The 15,725-nt window shown below is 56.7% G+C and overlaps 2 protein-coding genes across 3 annotated transcripts; one reads left to right on the forward strand and one right to left on the reverse strand.

The window, feature by feature from the left end:
* Positions 1 to 518: 518 nt before the first annotated feature.
* On the reverse strand, positions 519 to 10,460 carry DEDD2 (death effector domain containing 2). The gene is made up of 5 exons (XM_072607896.1): positions 10,318 to 10,460; positions 8,478 to 8,857; positions 7,545 to 7,655; positions 6,303 to 6,437; positions 519 to 2,634 (listed from the first exon to the last, which is right to left on the reverse strand). Exons 1-5 carry the CDS (start codon positions 10,443 to 10,445, stop codon positions 2,237 to 2,239), a joined length of 1,152 nt encoding a protein of 383 aa, XP_072463997.1. The 5' UTR covers positions 10,446 to 10,460; the 3' UTR covers positions 519 to 2,236.
* ZNF526 (zinc finger protein 526) lies at positions 9,269 to 13,834 on the forward strand. 2 transcript variants are annotated; one of them, XM_072607890.1, is made up of 3 exons: positions 9,269 to 10,175; positions 10,583 to 10,688; positions 12,041 to 13,834. In XM_072607890.1, exon 3 carries the CDS (start codon positions 12,044 to 12,046, stop codon positions 13,778 to 13,780), a length of 1,737 nt encoding a protein of 578 aa, XP_072463991.1. In that variant the 5' UTR covers positions 9,269 to 10,175; positions 10,583 to 10,688; positions 12,041 to 12,043; the 3' UTR covers positions 13,781 to 13,834. The 2 variants fall into 2 exon arrangements, with proteins under 2 accessions (XP_072463991.1, XP_072463992.1); XM_072607891.1 differs by lacking the exons at positions 9,269 to 10,175; positions 10,583 to 10,688 and adding an exon at positions 11,301 to 11,501.
* Positions 13,835 to 15,725: the final 1,891 nt, after the last annotated feature.

Raw genomic sequence — 15,725 nt, forward strand, 5'->3', positions numbered from 1 at the left:
TTAGTTTCCATCACTTAGCACAGAGCCTGGCACACAGCAGGCCCTTAATATATGTTAACGACTGGCATGAACATGCACACACAGACACCAGCCCATCAGATCTGGAAAAGACACTAAAAACTACCTAACCCACACAACCTTTTTTGTAGAGGAAGAAAACTCCCCTCAAGGTCACAGCAAATCAAGAACCCAAGCTTTCTGACTGACTTCCTGCCAAGGAATCTCGCATCCCATGTCCTGCTCTCTGAGACTCTTGAGATCATTTGTTTGGGGGATGAATAATCAGAATAGTCAGGAGTTGACAAAAACACAGGACTGGGCTAGGGATTAAAAACTTGACAGTCTCTGTTCTAAGGCCCTCCCAGCCCTGACATCCCCTGTTCTAAGATCCCTCCCAGCTCTGATATTCTCTGTTCTAAGGCTTCTCCCAGTTCTGATATTCTTATGTGCTCAGGTCTCTTTGGTGGCTAATAGCCAATGTTTTAATATCCCCCCACACCGAAAGAAACAGAAATGTCTTTCATTTTTAGCTTGGCCTCGCCTGGGCCTCCTCTTTATTGAGATCAGTAATCTCTTCTTCCACTTGCCAGGGTTCCCCAACCATATTTCCAAGTACCCATTGAGGTCCAGGCACCTACATTCCCTCCCCTCACACACAGATGCTAGCTGGATGTTTGGGAGGGAGGGGTTGGGACAAGGTGGGGAGGGGGTGTAAAAAAACCAAACCAACCACCTTTCATGATGTCACTTTGAAAATTAACATGTACCTGAAGTTTCTGTGCCTTCCTCAGGAGGACAGTGTAGAGCCACCTAAACTGCCCTGGATGTAGGGACAGAGACCAGACCTGAGATTTCACTAAGGTGCAGGGTGGGACTTGCTTGGGTTACAGACTGGTACAAGCTGGTTTGGAAGCTCCTCTACCAAGATTAAGAGGTGCCCAGACCACACTGGGTGCGTGGTCCACATCAGGGGCAGGAGCAGGCTGGGCACGTGGCCCTAGCCTGACAATCGGCATCTCTAGCTCAACATTCATGGGATGTGGGAGGTTGGTAGTACAAGTGTTTATGTACAGAGCCCATTTTCCAGATGCAGAAACTGAAACCTAGAGAACACTAGCTTTTCTGAAGTCACAGAGTCAGAATTTTATCCTAGACCTTCTTCAGGGCCCAGCTTGTGGTTTCCAGCTACCCACTCTTGTCTTCCTGAGTCAAGAATCCCCCTGACTCGCCATTACCAGCCATCCAAACAACTTGTATGTCATACAACTGGTGCCATTTCCCTGTGTAGGGACAGAACTTGCCCAAGGCTGCAAAGCCTGTCACAGAAACAAAAATCAACCAAAAATGTGACCTTCCTCTCTTCCAGCACCTCATGGCCAATGAATCCAACTGTCTTCCTTTGCAGATAGGAAAACAGGCTCAGGAGGTGAAAGGCTAAATGTCAGGGTCATGATTTGGACCCAAGTCCAGTGTTCTGGCTAGGACTCCACACCACCTCCTACAGGAGAGTGGAGAACACCTACTCGGGTGTGGTTCTACAAACACCTCTACCAGAGGCAGTGTAGACCAATGGAAAAGGCATGGGATTTGGATGAGAATCAAAGTCCTGACTAAATTCCCATCACCTTGATCCAGACCCTTCTGTCGTCTCTGGGCCTCAGTTTCCCCACCTGTAAAATGTGGGAGTTAGACTAGATGGTCTCCAAAGTCCCAGCTGCTCTAACCCTGTGCTCACATGCAGAGATGGCCAAGGACATAACCAGCCCTTCCTAGAATCCTGCTACAGGCTGGAAGGCTGGAATCTGTATGGGAGGGGCCATGGGCTGGGGTGTTCCTGTCTTTGGGTAAGATGTGCACTATAGGCCCAGCTAGGGTTCGGTACAGGGAAAGCCTTGTGGACTTGAGCTAGGGAAGCTGTGGGCCTAAGAAAAAAGGTCTACATGAGCTACTCCTGCATATACACTCTTCTGTCACTGGTAGAGATATCCCAGGTTTGATGGGAAGAAGGGAGAACAGAGGAAAGACCCCTCCTCCTCCCCCTCCCACCCCAAGCTGGATGGGTTCCAGCACTGTGGGCCCCACAAGCCCACTCACAGCAAGGAGGGGATTCTCTCTCCGACATCCTAGTTGGCCCATAAAGGAGTCAGAGAAGGGTGGTATCTGGGGGAGGGTAGCAGCACCCCCTCCCCGGGTGTCCAAGGGCATCAGCCAGCAGCGCCCTGGGTAGAGTCCAGAGTCAGCGTGGTGGCAGGGTCTGCGTTCCCCCGGGGGGACGGCCCCCCAGGAGCAGCAGGCGGCGACGGCCAGCCTCGTAATCCCCTTCATCCACGCTGACCAGCAGGCGAATTGGCTCCCGGCCCACAGCCTCCCGGAGAGCCTCGGTCAGGAAGACACCACGAAGGGCCTGGAGCAGGGCCCCGCTCAGGTAGTCCCCCCAAAAAGCATCCAGGTAAGACAACTCGGAGAATTTGATGTCACACACCACAGAACCCAGATCCCTGGACTTCAGCACGGCCATGGCCTGCCCAAACAGGTCCAGCTGGCGGGCCACTGACTGGGGCCGCCGGGACACCACACCCTGAGCCAGGGCTGCCCCGTGCTCACAGTACTCGGCCCGTACTCGGAGGCGGATATCTGCAGGGAAGAAAGAGATGATGTTGGCTGAGACCTGGTCTGTTACCTCCTCCATCCCCTGCTCCCGCCTTTCCTGCCCACAGCACCAGATTGTCTCCCTCATCCAGATGGAACCCTGCTCTCCAGGGTCTCCTTACGATTCCGTGCTCCTCCTACCTCTCAGTGGCCCGTGCTCTGAACCCACCATGGCCTCCAGTCTTTCCATCCCTCTTGGTTCTCCCATCTTCCCCAAGCTCTCCCTTTGCTGCTTTCATAATCTGAACCCAACACTTAATCAGTTCAGCCTCTGTCTTCTGCACTCCACCCATCTTGAACCTTGGGGTACCCCTTCTATCCATCTGCCTTTTCCACTCCTACTCCTGGGGGGGCAGGTCCACTTCAAAATCATTCCACCTCTTCTCAACTGTTCCCTCCCTGCAGCACGGATGTCCTTCTCTTCCCCCTAGATTCTCTCACGTTTTCTGCAGTGGCTCTCCTCTCTGGAGCCCACCCTTACATCCCTCTCAGCACACGGCCTCATCCCGTTTTCTACTGGGAACTGCTGGGGGTGCCTTCATCTCCCCTGCACTGTATCGAAAACCACCTTCTTTTTATCCCTTTGCTCCAAGCTGAGAGGGACGGCCCTTCCCCTGGCTATGGAGACTCTCTGGGCCTTGGATCTCACTCCATCCTTCAGAATAGCGCCCTATCATTCTGTCTCATCTTCAATCTCTCATTTTCTTAGCTTCTTTCCTGTTACCTACAAACTCAGGTTTCCTCCATCAAAACAAACCAAACCAACAAACCCTGCTCACATCATTCTCGTGCTTTCCCCATTTCCACCCCTTGGTGAACTGGTTCAACTTGGTACCCGTCTTCTCCCCTTATCCTAGCTTAGATCTTGCCCCACCAAGCCTCAGCCTAGGATCACTCCTACACGCAAGCTGCTGAACCAAACCAGGCCCTCGTTCTGCCTGGCCTCTACCACTTTATGTTGCACAAGGTCACCTGGGCCCTCACTGCTGATCTCTCTCACACTCTGACCTCTTCATTTCTTCCTCTCCTCACTCTCTCAGCTAAGAACTTTGTCTCATATTCTACAGAGAAAATGGAGGTCATTGGGCATGAGCTCCTTCTTCGTCTCCTGTCACTCAGGTACCTTTCCCTCTCTCCTCCATCACACATGACGACTTACTTAGCAAGGCCAACCCCTCCACTTGTCCAAATGATCCCATCCCATCTCCTCCAATAGACTCTTCCTTGTTCTCAATTTTTCCATCTCCACTGACTACAAACATGCCCATGTCTCCCCCATGCCAAAAGCACCCTCCCTTGATCCTTCCATTCCCACTAAGCATCCTCCTACAGCTCTTCTGCCCTTTGTGATATGTGTCCACTCCCCTCCCTCTCATCATCTGAAGCGTTTCTCTCTGGCTCTAACGATCTCTTCACTGCCAACAGCCTGTTCTCCATCCATGGGTTTCTTGTCCTTTCTGGAGCCTCTCATGTTTATCCCTCTCCTAGCTCTCCTCCTCCCTCTCTGTCTCCTCTACTGGATCCTCCTCCAGATCCTGTCCTCTGACCCTTGGTGACCCTAGAGCTCTGTCCTGGCCCTCTTCTCCTCCCCTGGTTATCTCCTCAGCTCCCATGGTATCAATTATCATTCCCATACTGACAATTCTCTCTAGTTCTGACCTCTCTACAGAGCCCCAACACCATATCTTCCACTGTCAATTAGATACATGGAACTGGAGGGACATCTTCAACTCGACATGTCCAAAACTGACCTTATCTTTTCTCCTACCTGCAGCCTTGAGGCCAGCCCTGCTGAAACCTTCTTCCTTCTCCTACCTAGTGCTGGAGGAGAACACCATCCTGCTAATTCTTCAGGTTCACACCTAGGAATCACCCTGGACTCTTCACCATCTCTCACCACCTCCTTGTATTCAATATGGTGCCAGGGCCTGTCAATTTCATCTCTGTCTCTTGAATACACCCCCTTCTGTCCTGACACTGCCCCCTTCCTTGGTGCACACTCTCATCACTTCACTATTGCAATAGCCTGCTATGGGGCAAGAGGAATTGGGGGGTGGTTCTGCTGGCTTCAAGTCTCTTCCACTTCAACCCATCCCTCCATTCAGCCAATTAAGTGACTTTCCTAAAGCACAGGTCCAGCCGTGTCACACATTCCCCCCCTCAATAAACTTCAGGAGCCAATATTAAATGCTCCAGGCAGCTTTTCCACAAACCTTCATAACCTACCTCCTCCTCCCTTTCTAGTGTTCTCACACCCTTCTCCCCAAAACATCCACCATGACACCAGCTGCTCCACTAACCAGACCCTCCGTCTGCGGCATGTTCTCTGGCTGTCCTCCAATCTGGAGTGCTTTCTCTCCTGCTTCCTTCTAGTCCCAGCTAGAATCCCACGTCTCTAAGAGGTCTTTCCCAACCCCTCTTACTTCTGGTGCCTTTCCATAGCTGGTTATTTTCAATTCATCCTGATCATAGCTTTGTACAGGGTTGTTTACATACTGTGTCCACTAGACTATGAAACCCTGAGGATAGGGGCTGTCTTCCACCTTTCTTTGAGTCCCCATCACTTAGCACAGAGCCTGGCACACAGTAGGCCCTTAATATATGTTAACGACTGGCATGAACATGCACACACAGACACCAGCCCATCAGATCTGGAAAGGACACTAAAAACTACCTAACCCACACAACCTTTTTTGTAGAGGAAGAAAACTCCCCTCAAGGTCACAGCAAATCAAGAACCCAAGCTTTCTGACTCGGAGCCAAGGAATCTCTCATCCCATGTCCTGCTCTCTGAGACCCTTGAGATCATTTGTTTGGGGGATGAATGATCAGAATAGTCAGGAGTTGACAAAAAAACAGGACTGGGCTAGGGATTAAAGACTTGACAGTCTCTGTTCTAAGGCCCCTCCCAGCCCTGACATCCCTTGTTCCAAGGCCCTTCCCAGCTCTGACAATCTGTAACTATGTGACAGGGGAAGGGGTCATCCCTTCCTTCCCATCTCTTCCATCTCTCATTTCTCCCCTGGTACTGTGTATTCCGATTTCACATAATTACAGCATCTTGAAGGTCAAAGTGACCTCAACACCGTCTATCCCACCTCCCCAGGGTTTTGCCTACAGCCAGCCAAAGGGCCCTTCTCTGTTTGGGCTGGAAGCTTTCCAGGGCCAGGGAGCTCACTCCCTCCCGTTCCACTCCTGAACTTGTTAGGAAGTTGTTTGTTATTCCCCCCCTCACATCCAGATGCCTCTCACTCTGTAATATCCCCCACTGACTTTGCCTCTACACTGTGGGCCAAACAGAAAAATGTAACCTCCTCCCACAGTACAGCTGTTCAGTTCAGGTGCTTGCAGACAGCTCTCATACCCCAATCCCACTGCCTCCTCCAGGCCAGATGTTCCCAGCTCCTTCAGACATGAAGACTACATACTAGACTAGACTTGAGGCCCCCCTGGTTGCCCGGCTCTGGGCTCCATCAATGGCCTTCCTAAACCACTCAGGCCGACAGAACTGGATAACCCCGCCTGTCCCTCCCCCCAAATGCTCGGTTCCCAAATCAGGCATTCCGAGCTCTCAAAGAACTCCAGTGCTAGAGGGGTGTGGGAAGCAATGAGTGCCCTGCTCAGCCTTGCCCCCTTCAGCCCATAGCCCTCACCACAGGTCACTTTGTTTGCAGCAGGAGACGATCCAGGATTTTTGGACCTTGATGCTCCCTGGGGACCCCGCCGCCGCCTTCCTGCAGCACTGGAGCGGCCCAGGCTTCTTCTCTGCCTCTTCCCAGGAGGTGAACCTGCCAGACAAAGGGCTTTAGGCAAAATTCAAATCCTTCCCCAGGTACCAGCTGCCTGTGTCACCCTGGACAAAGCACTGCCTCAGGCCTCAGTTTCCTCCCTGTAAATGAGGGGGCTGGACCAGCTGGCCTTCCTCTATAACTTTGTCATCCCATTTAGGGAGCAGGCAGTGACATTCTCATGGATGTCCTAAGGGAAATCTAGAGAAACAGGGATTATTATTCCTAATACATAAACTGAGGCAAGGTAAGAAGAAAACCAAGGATGGTGGGAGACACAGGAATAAGATGTGAAGAACCAAAGCTGGGAAATTTGAGAGGGCAGGAGAACAGAGCCTTGCAATGAGCCAGAAAATAACGGGAAAGGAAAGCAGCAAACTTTTTGTTCAGGAGCTTTTCAGTCCTGCCCAACTCTCTATGACCACATTTGGGGTTTTGGCAAAGATACTAAAGTGGTTTGCCATTTCCTGCTCAACTCATTTTACAGGTGAGGAAACTGAGGCAAACAGGATGAAGTGACTTGTCCAGGGTCACAAAGCTGGGTAAGTGTCTGAAACCATATTTGAACTCAGAATGATGAGTCTCCCTGACTCCAGACCTAGTGCTCTATCTACTATGGCACCCCCTAGCTGCCCCTGTGAAAGCAAGGACCCTTCCTCTAAATCCAAGACACTGTTTTTTGCTGCTTGTAGGAGCCAGGGGCAGTGCTGCCCACAATCTAAGAATTACAAAGAAAATAAAACCATAATAGCAACTACTTCAGAGCTGGGATTTGAACTGATTCTCCAGCCTGTGAGCCCAGAAATATTCCTGGGATCATTGAGCTAGAGTTGGGTGGCACTTTAGGGGTTGAGTCCAATCCCTTCCTTTTAGAGTGCAGAAATTGAGGCCCAGACACATTCAGGGACTTACCCAGGGTCACAAAGCTATAAGTATCTGAGGCAGGATTCGAACCCAAGTCTTTTACTCACTATGCCACACCACTACTAAAATACCAATATTTCAATAAGTAAATTTTATCTATCATACTACATCAGTTCATTAACAGCTGCAGAGACCCCATTACACAGACCCAGAAAGTCAGACACCCCACTCTGCTTGGCTTACCTGCCTCCCACTGAGCCTGTTGGGAAGTTGTACTGGCTGAGCCCAGACAGCTACCCTCTGGCCTCTCCACGTCTGACCCGGAAGAATTACAGCCATAACGCTCAGGAGACACTGAAGAATGGAAAAGGAGACAGTCACTGGGCAACTCCAGCCCAGATGCCAAAGCTCCCCCACCCATCCATCCCTGGGCCCTGTGCCTCTTCCCAGGCCACAGCCTTCCTCCAAGTGGGGTCTGAACTTCCCCATGCCCAGAATGATATCCATTTTCTTGGAGCTGCCCATTCCCCTGCCCAGCTGATGCCCCCATTTCCAGGCCAGGCAGAGAGCCATGACTGCCAGAGACAACATTGGCTTAAAATGGGGAAGACCGTCAGTGGTCTGGGAATAATGGTGGAGAAAGAGAAGAGGCAGGGCTCTGGGAACATGGGTCCTGGTGCTGGTTAAAGTATGAAGAACACTGAGTTAGAGCCAGAGGCCCTGGGTCTAGAGCCTGGCTGTGCCAGGCCTCCTCCATAATATAATGAGAAGGTTCACCCCATGACCCATCTCCTATTCTTCCAAGTCCCAGAACCCCATGACCTAGCTGGCCCACACCCTCTGGGCTTTCCCCAAGAGATGCCTACACAGCTCTCCTTCCCAAGCCGGTAAGCGCCCCCTGCTCCAAAAAGGAGAGCATCCCCCATCATTCCAAGCCTGGCTCATCTTCTCCCATCCCCTCCTCCTTCCTGCTGAACCAAGAGCCACAGAGCACCCGGCTTCCGTCCTCAGGCCAGCGGAGGATGACCTCCGGAGTCCCTCCGGCCCCTGCTGGGACTGGACGCTGGCTCCGTCCGCGGCTTACCCCCCTCCCCGACCAAACCCTCACCCTGGAGGGGCCCCGTCGGTCCCGCGTCTCCTCCCGCCCCGCACAGCCCCCGCAGGGCCCCCGCATACCGGGTCTGGCGCGCCGGAGGGACAGCCCGGGCAGCAGGTCTTGGCGGGCCAGCACCCGCAGCAGCTGCCGCAGGGGCCCCAGCTGGGCCTCGTCACAGCCGCCGCTCCTCTCCAGCTGCAGCAGGAGCTCGAGCCCGGAGCGGGCCGGGGCCCCCAGCGGGGCCGGACGGGGCTCCCCGGCCCGGGGCGCGGGCACAGCCTCGGCCAGCAGGAAGGACAGCACGGACAGCTCCTGCTCCGTCAGCTGGGCGCCCACCACCTGGAACACGCGGTGCAGGGACCGCAGCCCGTAGTAGTCCAGGCAGGCATCCTCCTCCCAGCAGGGGCTGCGCGGCCCCCGGGGCCCCACCATGTCTGGGGGAGCCCGCGGCCGAGGGGGGCTGGAACAGAGAGGGGCGGGGGAGGGCCGTCAGCCTCCGGGAGGGCGCCGCTACCTGCCCCGGTGCTCGGGCGGGCACCCCCCGGCCCCTCCCACGTCCCGGGGGCTCCGTCCGAACCCTGCGGCCCCCTCCGGCCCAGGCCGACGGCCCAGCCCGGACTCTCCGCGCCCCGGCCCGCCCCAGGGGGTCGCGTCCGCCGGGAGCCTCCCGCCGGCTGCAGCGCCGGGGTTGTTTCTCGTACCTTCTCCGCAACCGCGCCTGCGCCGCGAGCGCCCCGCCCCGCCGCCTCCTCCCGCGGCCACTCACCCGCGCAGGTGCGGGCGCCCAGGCTAGCTCTGCGCAGGCGCAACGGGTCTTCTCCTCGTGCACCTGCCCGCCCCTCGTCCCCTCCCACACCTGCCGGGGAGGGTCCGCTGAGCATGCGCGTGCGGAGAGCAGGCGGGGAGGATGCGGACGCAGACTGGGCTTCTCCCCCAGGACACCTGAACTCACCTGAGGTCAAAGCCGCCCCTCCCAGCCTCGAGTCACTTCCCCCTCTCTGGGCCTCAGTTTCGTCAACTGTAAATTAAGGCTGATGCCACTTCCTCCCGAGGATGGGGTGACTGGGGGCCCAGCCCCTCCTCGGGCCCCGGTGACCCTCCTCTCGGGTCGGCCTGGCCCGCGTCTGAGCGCCCCCCCTTCCCTGCAAGACCCTTGGGAGTTGGGAATAACAAAGACCGGACTCCAAATCCTACTTCGGACTCAGTTTCCTCCCCTATAAAACGGGGATAACAGAGCAGCCACCTGGGAGGGGAAGCGGCATACGTAAAGCGCCGCATAAGTGCCCCCCCAGGGCATTCCTGCCCACAGCCAAAACGAATGGGCAGGTTCGGCGCCGTCCACCGGCGGTGCTTGGTGGAATCGGACCCAAGGGCATCCCTGCCTACCTCCGAATCCCCAGGCCAGCCCGCGGACAACGTCGCCGACAATCAGCCCCACTTCTCAGAGGAGGAAACTGAGGCAGGGGCAGCTGAAGCGGCTAGAAAAGGCCTGCGGTCGGATTTGAACTCAGGTCTTCCTAAGTATAAGTTCTCTGTTCGGCCAACCCAGAAGCACGATTTAAAAGGAGACCAGTCGCGTAAACAAGCCCCCAAAGCAATGAGGGTTTGACAAACCCCAAGACATAAACACCGCCCTATTGGACAGAATACTGCCTGGGAAACAGAGGGGGGAGAAAAGCCCAGCGGAGTCTACCTATCATCAATCAATCAGTCAGCCAGCGCTGGTGAAGAACTTGATGCGTACCTGACTGCGCTTGGCGCTGGGGACGCAGAATTAGGTGGAAGAGCCCCTTCCTCGGAGAAGCTTGCCCTCCCCCAGCCTAGGCACAGCCTAGGCCTTCTCCTCCCACCCCCCCAGGCCCCTACCTGTCCCACCTGGGGCTGGCGGGCGCACGGATTGGGAAGGGGAGGTCCTCATACCTGCCAAGGCTCCAGATGTGTGGCTTGCGGCTACTTCGGTGCAGCTGCCCCGGGCACAGGGAGGAGGGCTGTGGGCACTCCGGAAGAGGGGAGGGAGGTCCCCTCTGTCCCCGCCCACCCTGACTCATTTCCACCCCCCCTTCCCAAAGGGAGGCAGGGGGCCCTTCGGTAGGGCAGACTCAAATTGGTCCCGGGTCTGGGCGTCAGTCACAGGGTGGGGCAGCTTGTCCCCAGCCTCCCTAAACACAAACTTCCTTCCTTTTAGGGGCTGCACCCAGGCACAGCTGTGCCCCACCCCCAAGTCGCTTCAACTAGAAGTCAAATAAGCATTTATTAAACGCTTACTGGATGTCGAGTACTCCGGACGTAAAGTAAGGAGGAGATAAGAAATAAAGAGAGAAGCAAACCCAGCAAAGCCAGAGTCGGGTGAATTAGGTCCCCTGCCCCTGGGCTTCAGCTGCTCCCCAAATGACCACTTACTTAATCCTCTCTTTACGTCTGGGGTGGAGACCCAGGGTGGGGCTAAAGGGTAGGGCGGAGGTGCATAGATGCCAAGTAGGAAGAGACCTTGGGGAGCAGTGGCTTTCCCGGGTCACCTAGGCACTAAGGATGCAAATCAGGATTCGAACCCAGGTCTTCCGACTCTAAGCCAAGCACGCTTGTCCTCCGCAGTAGGACAAAACCAACCTATATATAAGTTTTGGAAGGAGAAAGGAAGGGGGGGCGGGGAAACAGCATTTCTCTCCTCTGACCCTGACAGCAGCTCTGGGAGGTAGGTGCTTATTACGAGTGCCATTTCACACTTGAGGACACTGAGGCAAACCGGGGAAGTGATCGGGCCAGGGTCACACAGCTCCCATCTGGGCTCGCTTCAGGACTCTGGTCTCCTTGGCTCCAAGCCCAGCGCTCCGGGCACCGTGGCGCGGCCTAGTGGCGCAAAACAAAACCAGTAGCTTTGGTCCGCCTGCGCCTGCGCCTGAGGCCCTTCTCCCCTTCAGTCCCGTCCTGGGAGAAGTTCGCGCCTGCGCCTCCTGGAACTCCCGTTAGCCCCGCCCCTGTGCGCCTCGCCCCGCCCCCGCCCCAGCGCCTATTGGGTCCCGCGGCGTCCAATGGGAGGCGGCGATGGTGCGGGGTGCGCTCCGGTCGTGGCGGTGGCGGTGGCGATAACGGGAGCTGCAACGGCGGTGAGGAGGGGGCGGGGAGGAGCCCGGTGAAGGGGGAGCGGGGCGGGGGCGAGAGAGACAGAGGGACACTGACGGACAAGAGACACAGAGAGACATGGAGGGAGACACACTGAGGGAGGAGAGACAGAGACGAGACTCTGAGAGACATTGAGGGAGAGACCCCGAGAGGAAGGATTGAGAGAAGAGACGAGAGCAGTTGGGGGAGAGCCTCCCCCGAGCCGAGCCCCCCAGGAGGAGAGCCCCCCCAGGAGGAGAGCCCCCCAGGAGGAGAGCCCCCCCAGCTGGGCCAAGCCGAGTCCCAGCCCCTGGCAGCTGCGGCCCTGGAGACGGAGAGGAGGGGCCCGAGGTCAGGAGGGGCGGGGCCTGAGCCCCGCCCCCGCTCCAGCTTGGGGGCTTCAGTGAGCCGCGAGGGGGCGCCGTGGAACCTCGGGGAAGTCCCTGCCCCTGCCTGCCTCAGTTTGCCCGGCGCGGGTGGAGGGCAGGAGGGGATGACCGGGACGGGGGGCTCCTCTGAGCGCCCCCCTTCGCCCCGCACGCAGGCCATGGAGGGGGCGGGTCCTGGCGCCCCGCTCCTGCTGCAGCACCAGTACATCTGCTCGGCCTGCGGCCTGCTCTACAACACCCTGGAGGAGGTCTTCCTGCACCAGCAGCAGCACCAGCCTGGCCCCGAGCGCCGCCCAGCTGCAGCCGGCGCCGCCCTGCCCGAGGACGGCCACTTCCAGTGCCTCGAGTGCTCCGAGCTCCTGCTGTCGCCTGAGGCCCTGCTGGCCCACCAGGATGCCCACACCCAGGACGCCGACCCCCCCATCGGCCCCCTTCAGGGGCAGGTCCAGTACCACTGCGGCAACTGCGAGGAGCTCTTCCTGTCCCCTGACCTCTGGCTGGCCCACTGCGAGGCCTGCCCTGCCCCTGAGGAGGCAGAGCCCGCGCCCCCCTCGCCCGCAGCCACGATGGACCCCTACGAGTGCCCCGAGTGTGCGCAGCTGCTGGACACCCCCGAGGAGTTCTTGGAGCACCAAGGCACCCACTTTGCCTCCCTAGAGAAGGAAGAGGCTGATGGAGGGGAGGAGGAGGAGGGCCCCTGCACGGAGGGGGCGGTGGCCGAGGATGAGGGAGCCATCCACCTCCACCAGTGCAGCGATGGCCAGGGCGCCTGGGGACCGGGGGAGGAGCTGCGGCGACCCCGGCGGGCGACCCACACCCCGGCCACAGCCCTCCATCGCTGTGCCCAGTGCCAGCGTGGCTTCAGCTCTGCCAACCGTCTCCTGGCCCACGGCCGTGCCCACGTTGGGGGTACCCATGAGTGTCCCGCCTGCTCCAAAGTCTTCAAGAAAGCCTCCTCCCTGGAGCAGCACCTTCGGTTGCACCGGGGCGAGGCCCGCTACTTATGTGTGGACTGTGGCCGGGGCTTTGGGACAGAGCTCACTCTCATTGCCCACCGCAGGGCCCACACGGCCAATCCCCTCCACCGCTGCCCCTGTGGTAAGACTTTCAGCAACATGACAAAATTTCTCTACCACCGGCGGACCCATGCAGGCAAGAGTGGGGCACCCCCGCCACCACCTCCTGCACCGCCACCACCGCCACCCCCACTGCCCCCCGCCACCTTGTCTTGCCCGCACTGCGCCAAGGCCTTTTCTTCTGCGGCCCGGTTAGCCAGGCACCGGAGGGCCGTGCACTCCCCACCCGAGCGGCGGCACCGCTGTGGGGTCTGTGGGAAAGGCTTTAAGAAGTTGGTCCACGTGCGCAACCATCTTCGTACACACACAGGAGAGCGGCCCTTCCAGTGCCATGCCTGTGGGAAGACCTTCGCCTCACTAGCTAACCTCAGCCGCCACCAGTTGACCCACACGGGGGCTCGTCCCTACCCCTGCCCCGACTGTGGTAAGCGTTTCACCCAGAGTTCCAACCTGCAGCAGCACCGGCAGCTGCACAGCCGGTCTGCAGCCTTCTCCCGAGCCTCACGTCTCCAAGCTCGTCTGGCCTCAGTCCGGAGCCTGTGCGGGAAGGGGGCAACTCATTGTGGGACAGCGGGCCGGGCTGGGCAGCGGCACTCCCAGCAGAGCCATCCAGGGCAGGATGAGCCCAAACCCCAGCCCAGACCTGTGGCAGCCCCCAACCCCCCAGCCCCACAGCAGACCATCATGTGCACAGAACTGGGCGAAACCATTGCTATCATTGAGACTTCACAGCCCCTTGCTCTGGTGGACACATTGCAGCTATGCCAGGTGGCACTGGGGGCTGGCGGGTTGTTACACCTGGATGCTGCTTTTGTGTGACAGGCTAAGACAGGGCGGGCTGGGTTCTTAATAAATGCGTTTGCATTAATGTCATTATGCTAATGAAGTAGAGATTTGGCTTCTCCACATAATCATAGATTGAGAAGGAGAGAAGACCATGCCAACCCCTCCTTTTATCGGTCAGGAAATGAAGGCTCCCAGAATTCAGGGACCTTTGTGGAAGCCAAACGTGAGCTCCTCTTGTCTGCCTCAGATGTTGAGCTTCTGGGCGACCAAGACTGCTCACACTGCAGAGCTTATTTCTCCATACCTGATGTGGGAGAGGAGACATTCCTGGAGGTCAGATGGATGTCCTTTGGCCTTGTGGTGGTCATAGTCCTTAGCTGCCCTGTGATATCTGATTTCCAAGGCCCTTGCATGGCCACAGGATACCAAAAAGCATCCACAATGACCTACAGAGAATCTTAGCACTAGCACACCTTGTCCCACAAGTGTCTAATCAGCCATCCGACCTGTGGTCAGCCAGCTCTCCTGGCTGGACTACCCAGGGCAGCCCATTCCCTGCTGCCCCCTTGCCCCCTCTCCAGGTGGAACATCCCCAGGTCATAGGATGTGGTGTGGTCCACCTTCTCGTCTCTGCCCATCCCCCCAAGGTTACCAGGAGCTTTTGATGCCTAGTCCAAACAAAAACCAAAAATGTGAATGCTGCCCCCTCCCCCTTTATCCTTGCTGATGAATGACCAGCCGGTCAATCCTGTGCCCTTTGGGGCACCAGCTCACAAGCGCAGCAGAGTAAGAAACTGGATTCTAAATCTGCATTTGGGGAGAGGGAGAGCTCCCAAGAGCATCTGCCTTGGTAGAAGGTCGACCATGAAGTCCTAACCTTACCAACACAATGGGAGGTGGAGGGCAGGCAGATGGCTTTCCCATTTTCCAGAGCAGGAAATCAAGTCTTCACATTTGGCAACTTGAGCAGGTCATCCTTGTGACAAAAACCCACCTCTGACTGTCCCTTTCTGCTCTACTGAGTGGCCCTTAAGCAGATAAGGAAACCTTACAGGGCAGAATGCACTCAAGGGAACCCAAGGAATCCACCACACACAGGCAGCTGAACAGAATTGCTCCATCCACATGTTTAGCCCACCTTCCAGGGGCTGGTGGGGCGATCCGAGCCACCCAGAGGCACCTCCTTTGACATTGAGTACCTCCATAGCAGTGTCCTAGGATTGCCAAATATCAGCCCAGGAATGCCATCGCATAAAGAAAAACTCGAAAAGTCACCTGGTCTGTCAGCAAGCATTTACTAAACGCCTACTATGTGCTTGGCACTGGGATACAAAAAAAAGGCAAATGGCTGTCTGCCTCCAAGTTGCACAGTCATAGGGGAAACAATGGGCAAACGAACCCATTGAAACCACACATGTTGGATCAGTTGGGGATACGTAAGGCACTGGCCTGGTGGGAGATCAAGGGAGCCAGGAGGCTGAGAGGGCCAGGCCCGAGCACGGCCAGTGAGATTCAGGGTCTTGTAGGGGACACTGTCCCTACATGGAGACCATAAAGGTCTTTATTTAAAAGCCTAATAGGGTTCCTCATGGAGATGGCAGGGAGTCATCCATTGGGGCTGACTGGATGGCTGGGGCAACGGGATGACTTTAGGAAGATCAGTCTGGCAGTAGATCGGGGTAAGGCCTTGAGGCCTGCACCAGGGCAGGGCTTGGAATATGACTCCTGGGTTGGGAGCCTGAGGGTCTGGGAGGATGGTACTGCCCTCTACCGTGACAGAGGATCAGGGAGATGACAAGGTCAGTTTGGGATATACTGAATTTAAGATGTCTTAATAGGCAGTTGGAGACTCCAGATTAGGAGAGGGGTTAAGGCTAGACAAACATCTGAGAAGCGTCTATAGAGCTGGTGGTTAAAACCTGGAAACACAGCAGACTATGGTGGGAGAAGAGGGCTCACAACACAGCCTTGGAGGAGA

The sequence above is a fragment of the Notamacropus eugenii genome, chromosome 5 (assembly GCF_028372415.1).
Source record: "Notamacropus eugenii isolate mMacEug1 chromosome 5, mMacEug1.pri_v2, whole genome shotgun sequence".
Lineage (NCBI taxonomy): Eukaryota > Metazoa > Chordata > Mammalia > Diprotodontia > Macropodidae > Notamacropus > Notamacropus eugenii.

Coding starts and splice junctions, on each gene's coding strand:
- DEDD2 (XM_072607896.1), bottom strand. CDS start 10,445: ATGAGTCAGGGTGGGCGGGGACAGAGGGGACCTCCCTCCCCTCTTCCG. Junction 8,858..10,317: donor CACATCTGGAGCCTTGGCAG/GTATGAGGACCT, acceptor TCTCTGTTCCAG/CCCCCCTCGGCCGCGGGCTC. Junction 6,438..7,544: donor ACAGGCTCAGTGGGAGGCAG/GTAAGCCAAGCA, acceptor TTTGTCTGGCAG/GTTCACCTCCTGGGAAGAGG.
- ZNF526 (XM_072607891.1), top strand. CDS start 11,427: ATGGGAGGCGGCGATGGTGCGGGGTGCGCTCCGGTCGTGGCGGTGGCG. Junction 11,502..12,040: donor TAACGGGAGCTGCAACGGCG/GTGAGGAGGGGG, acceptor CCCCGCACGCAG/GCCATGGAGGGGGCGGGTCC.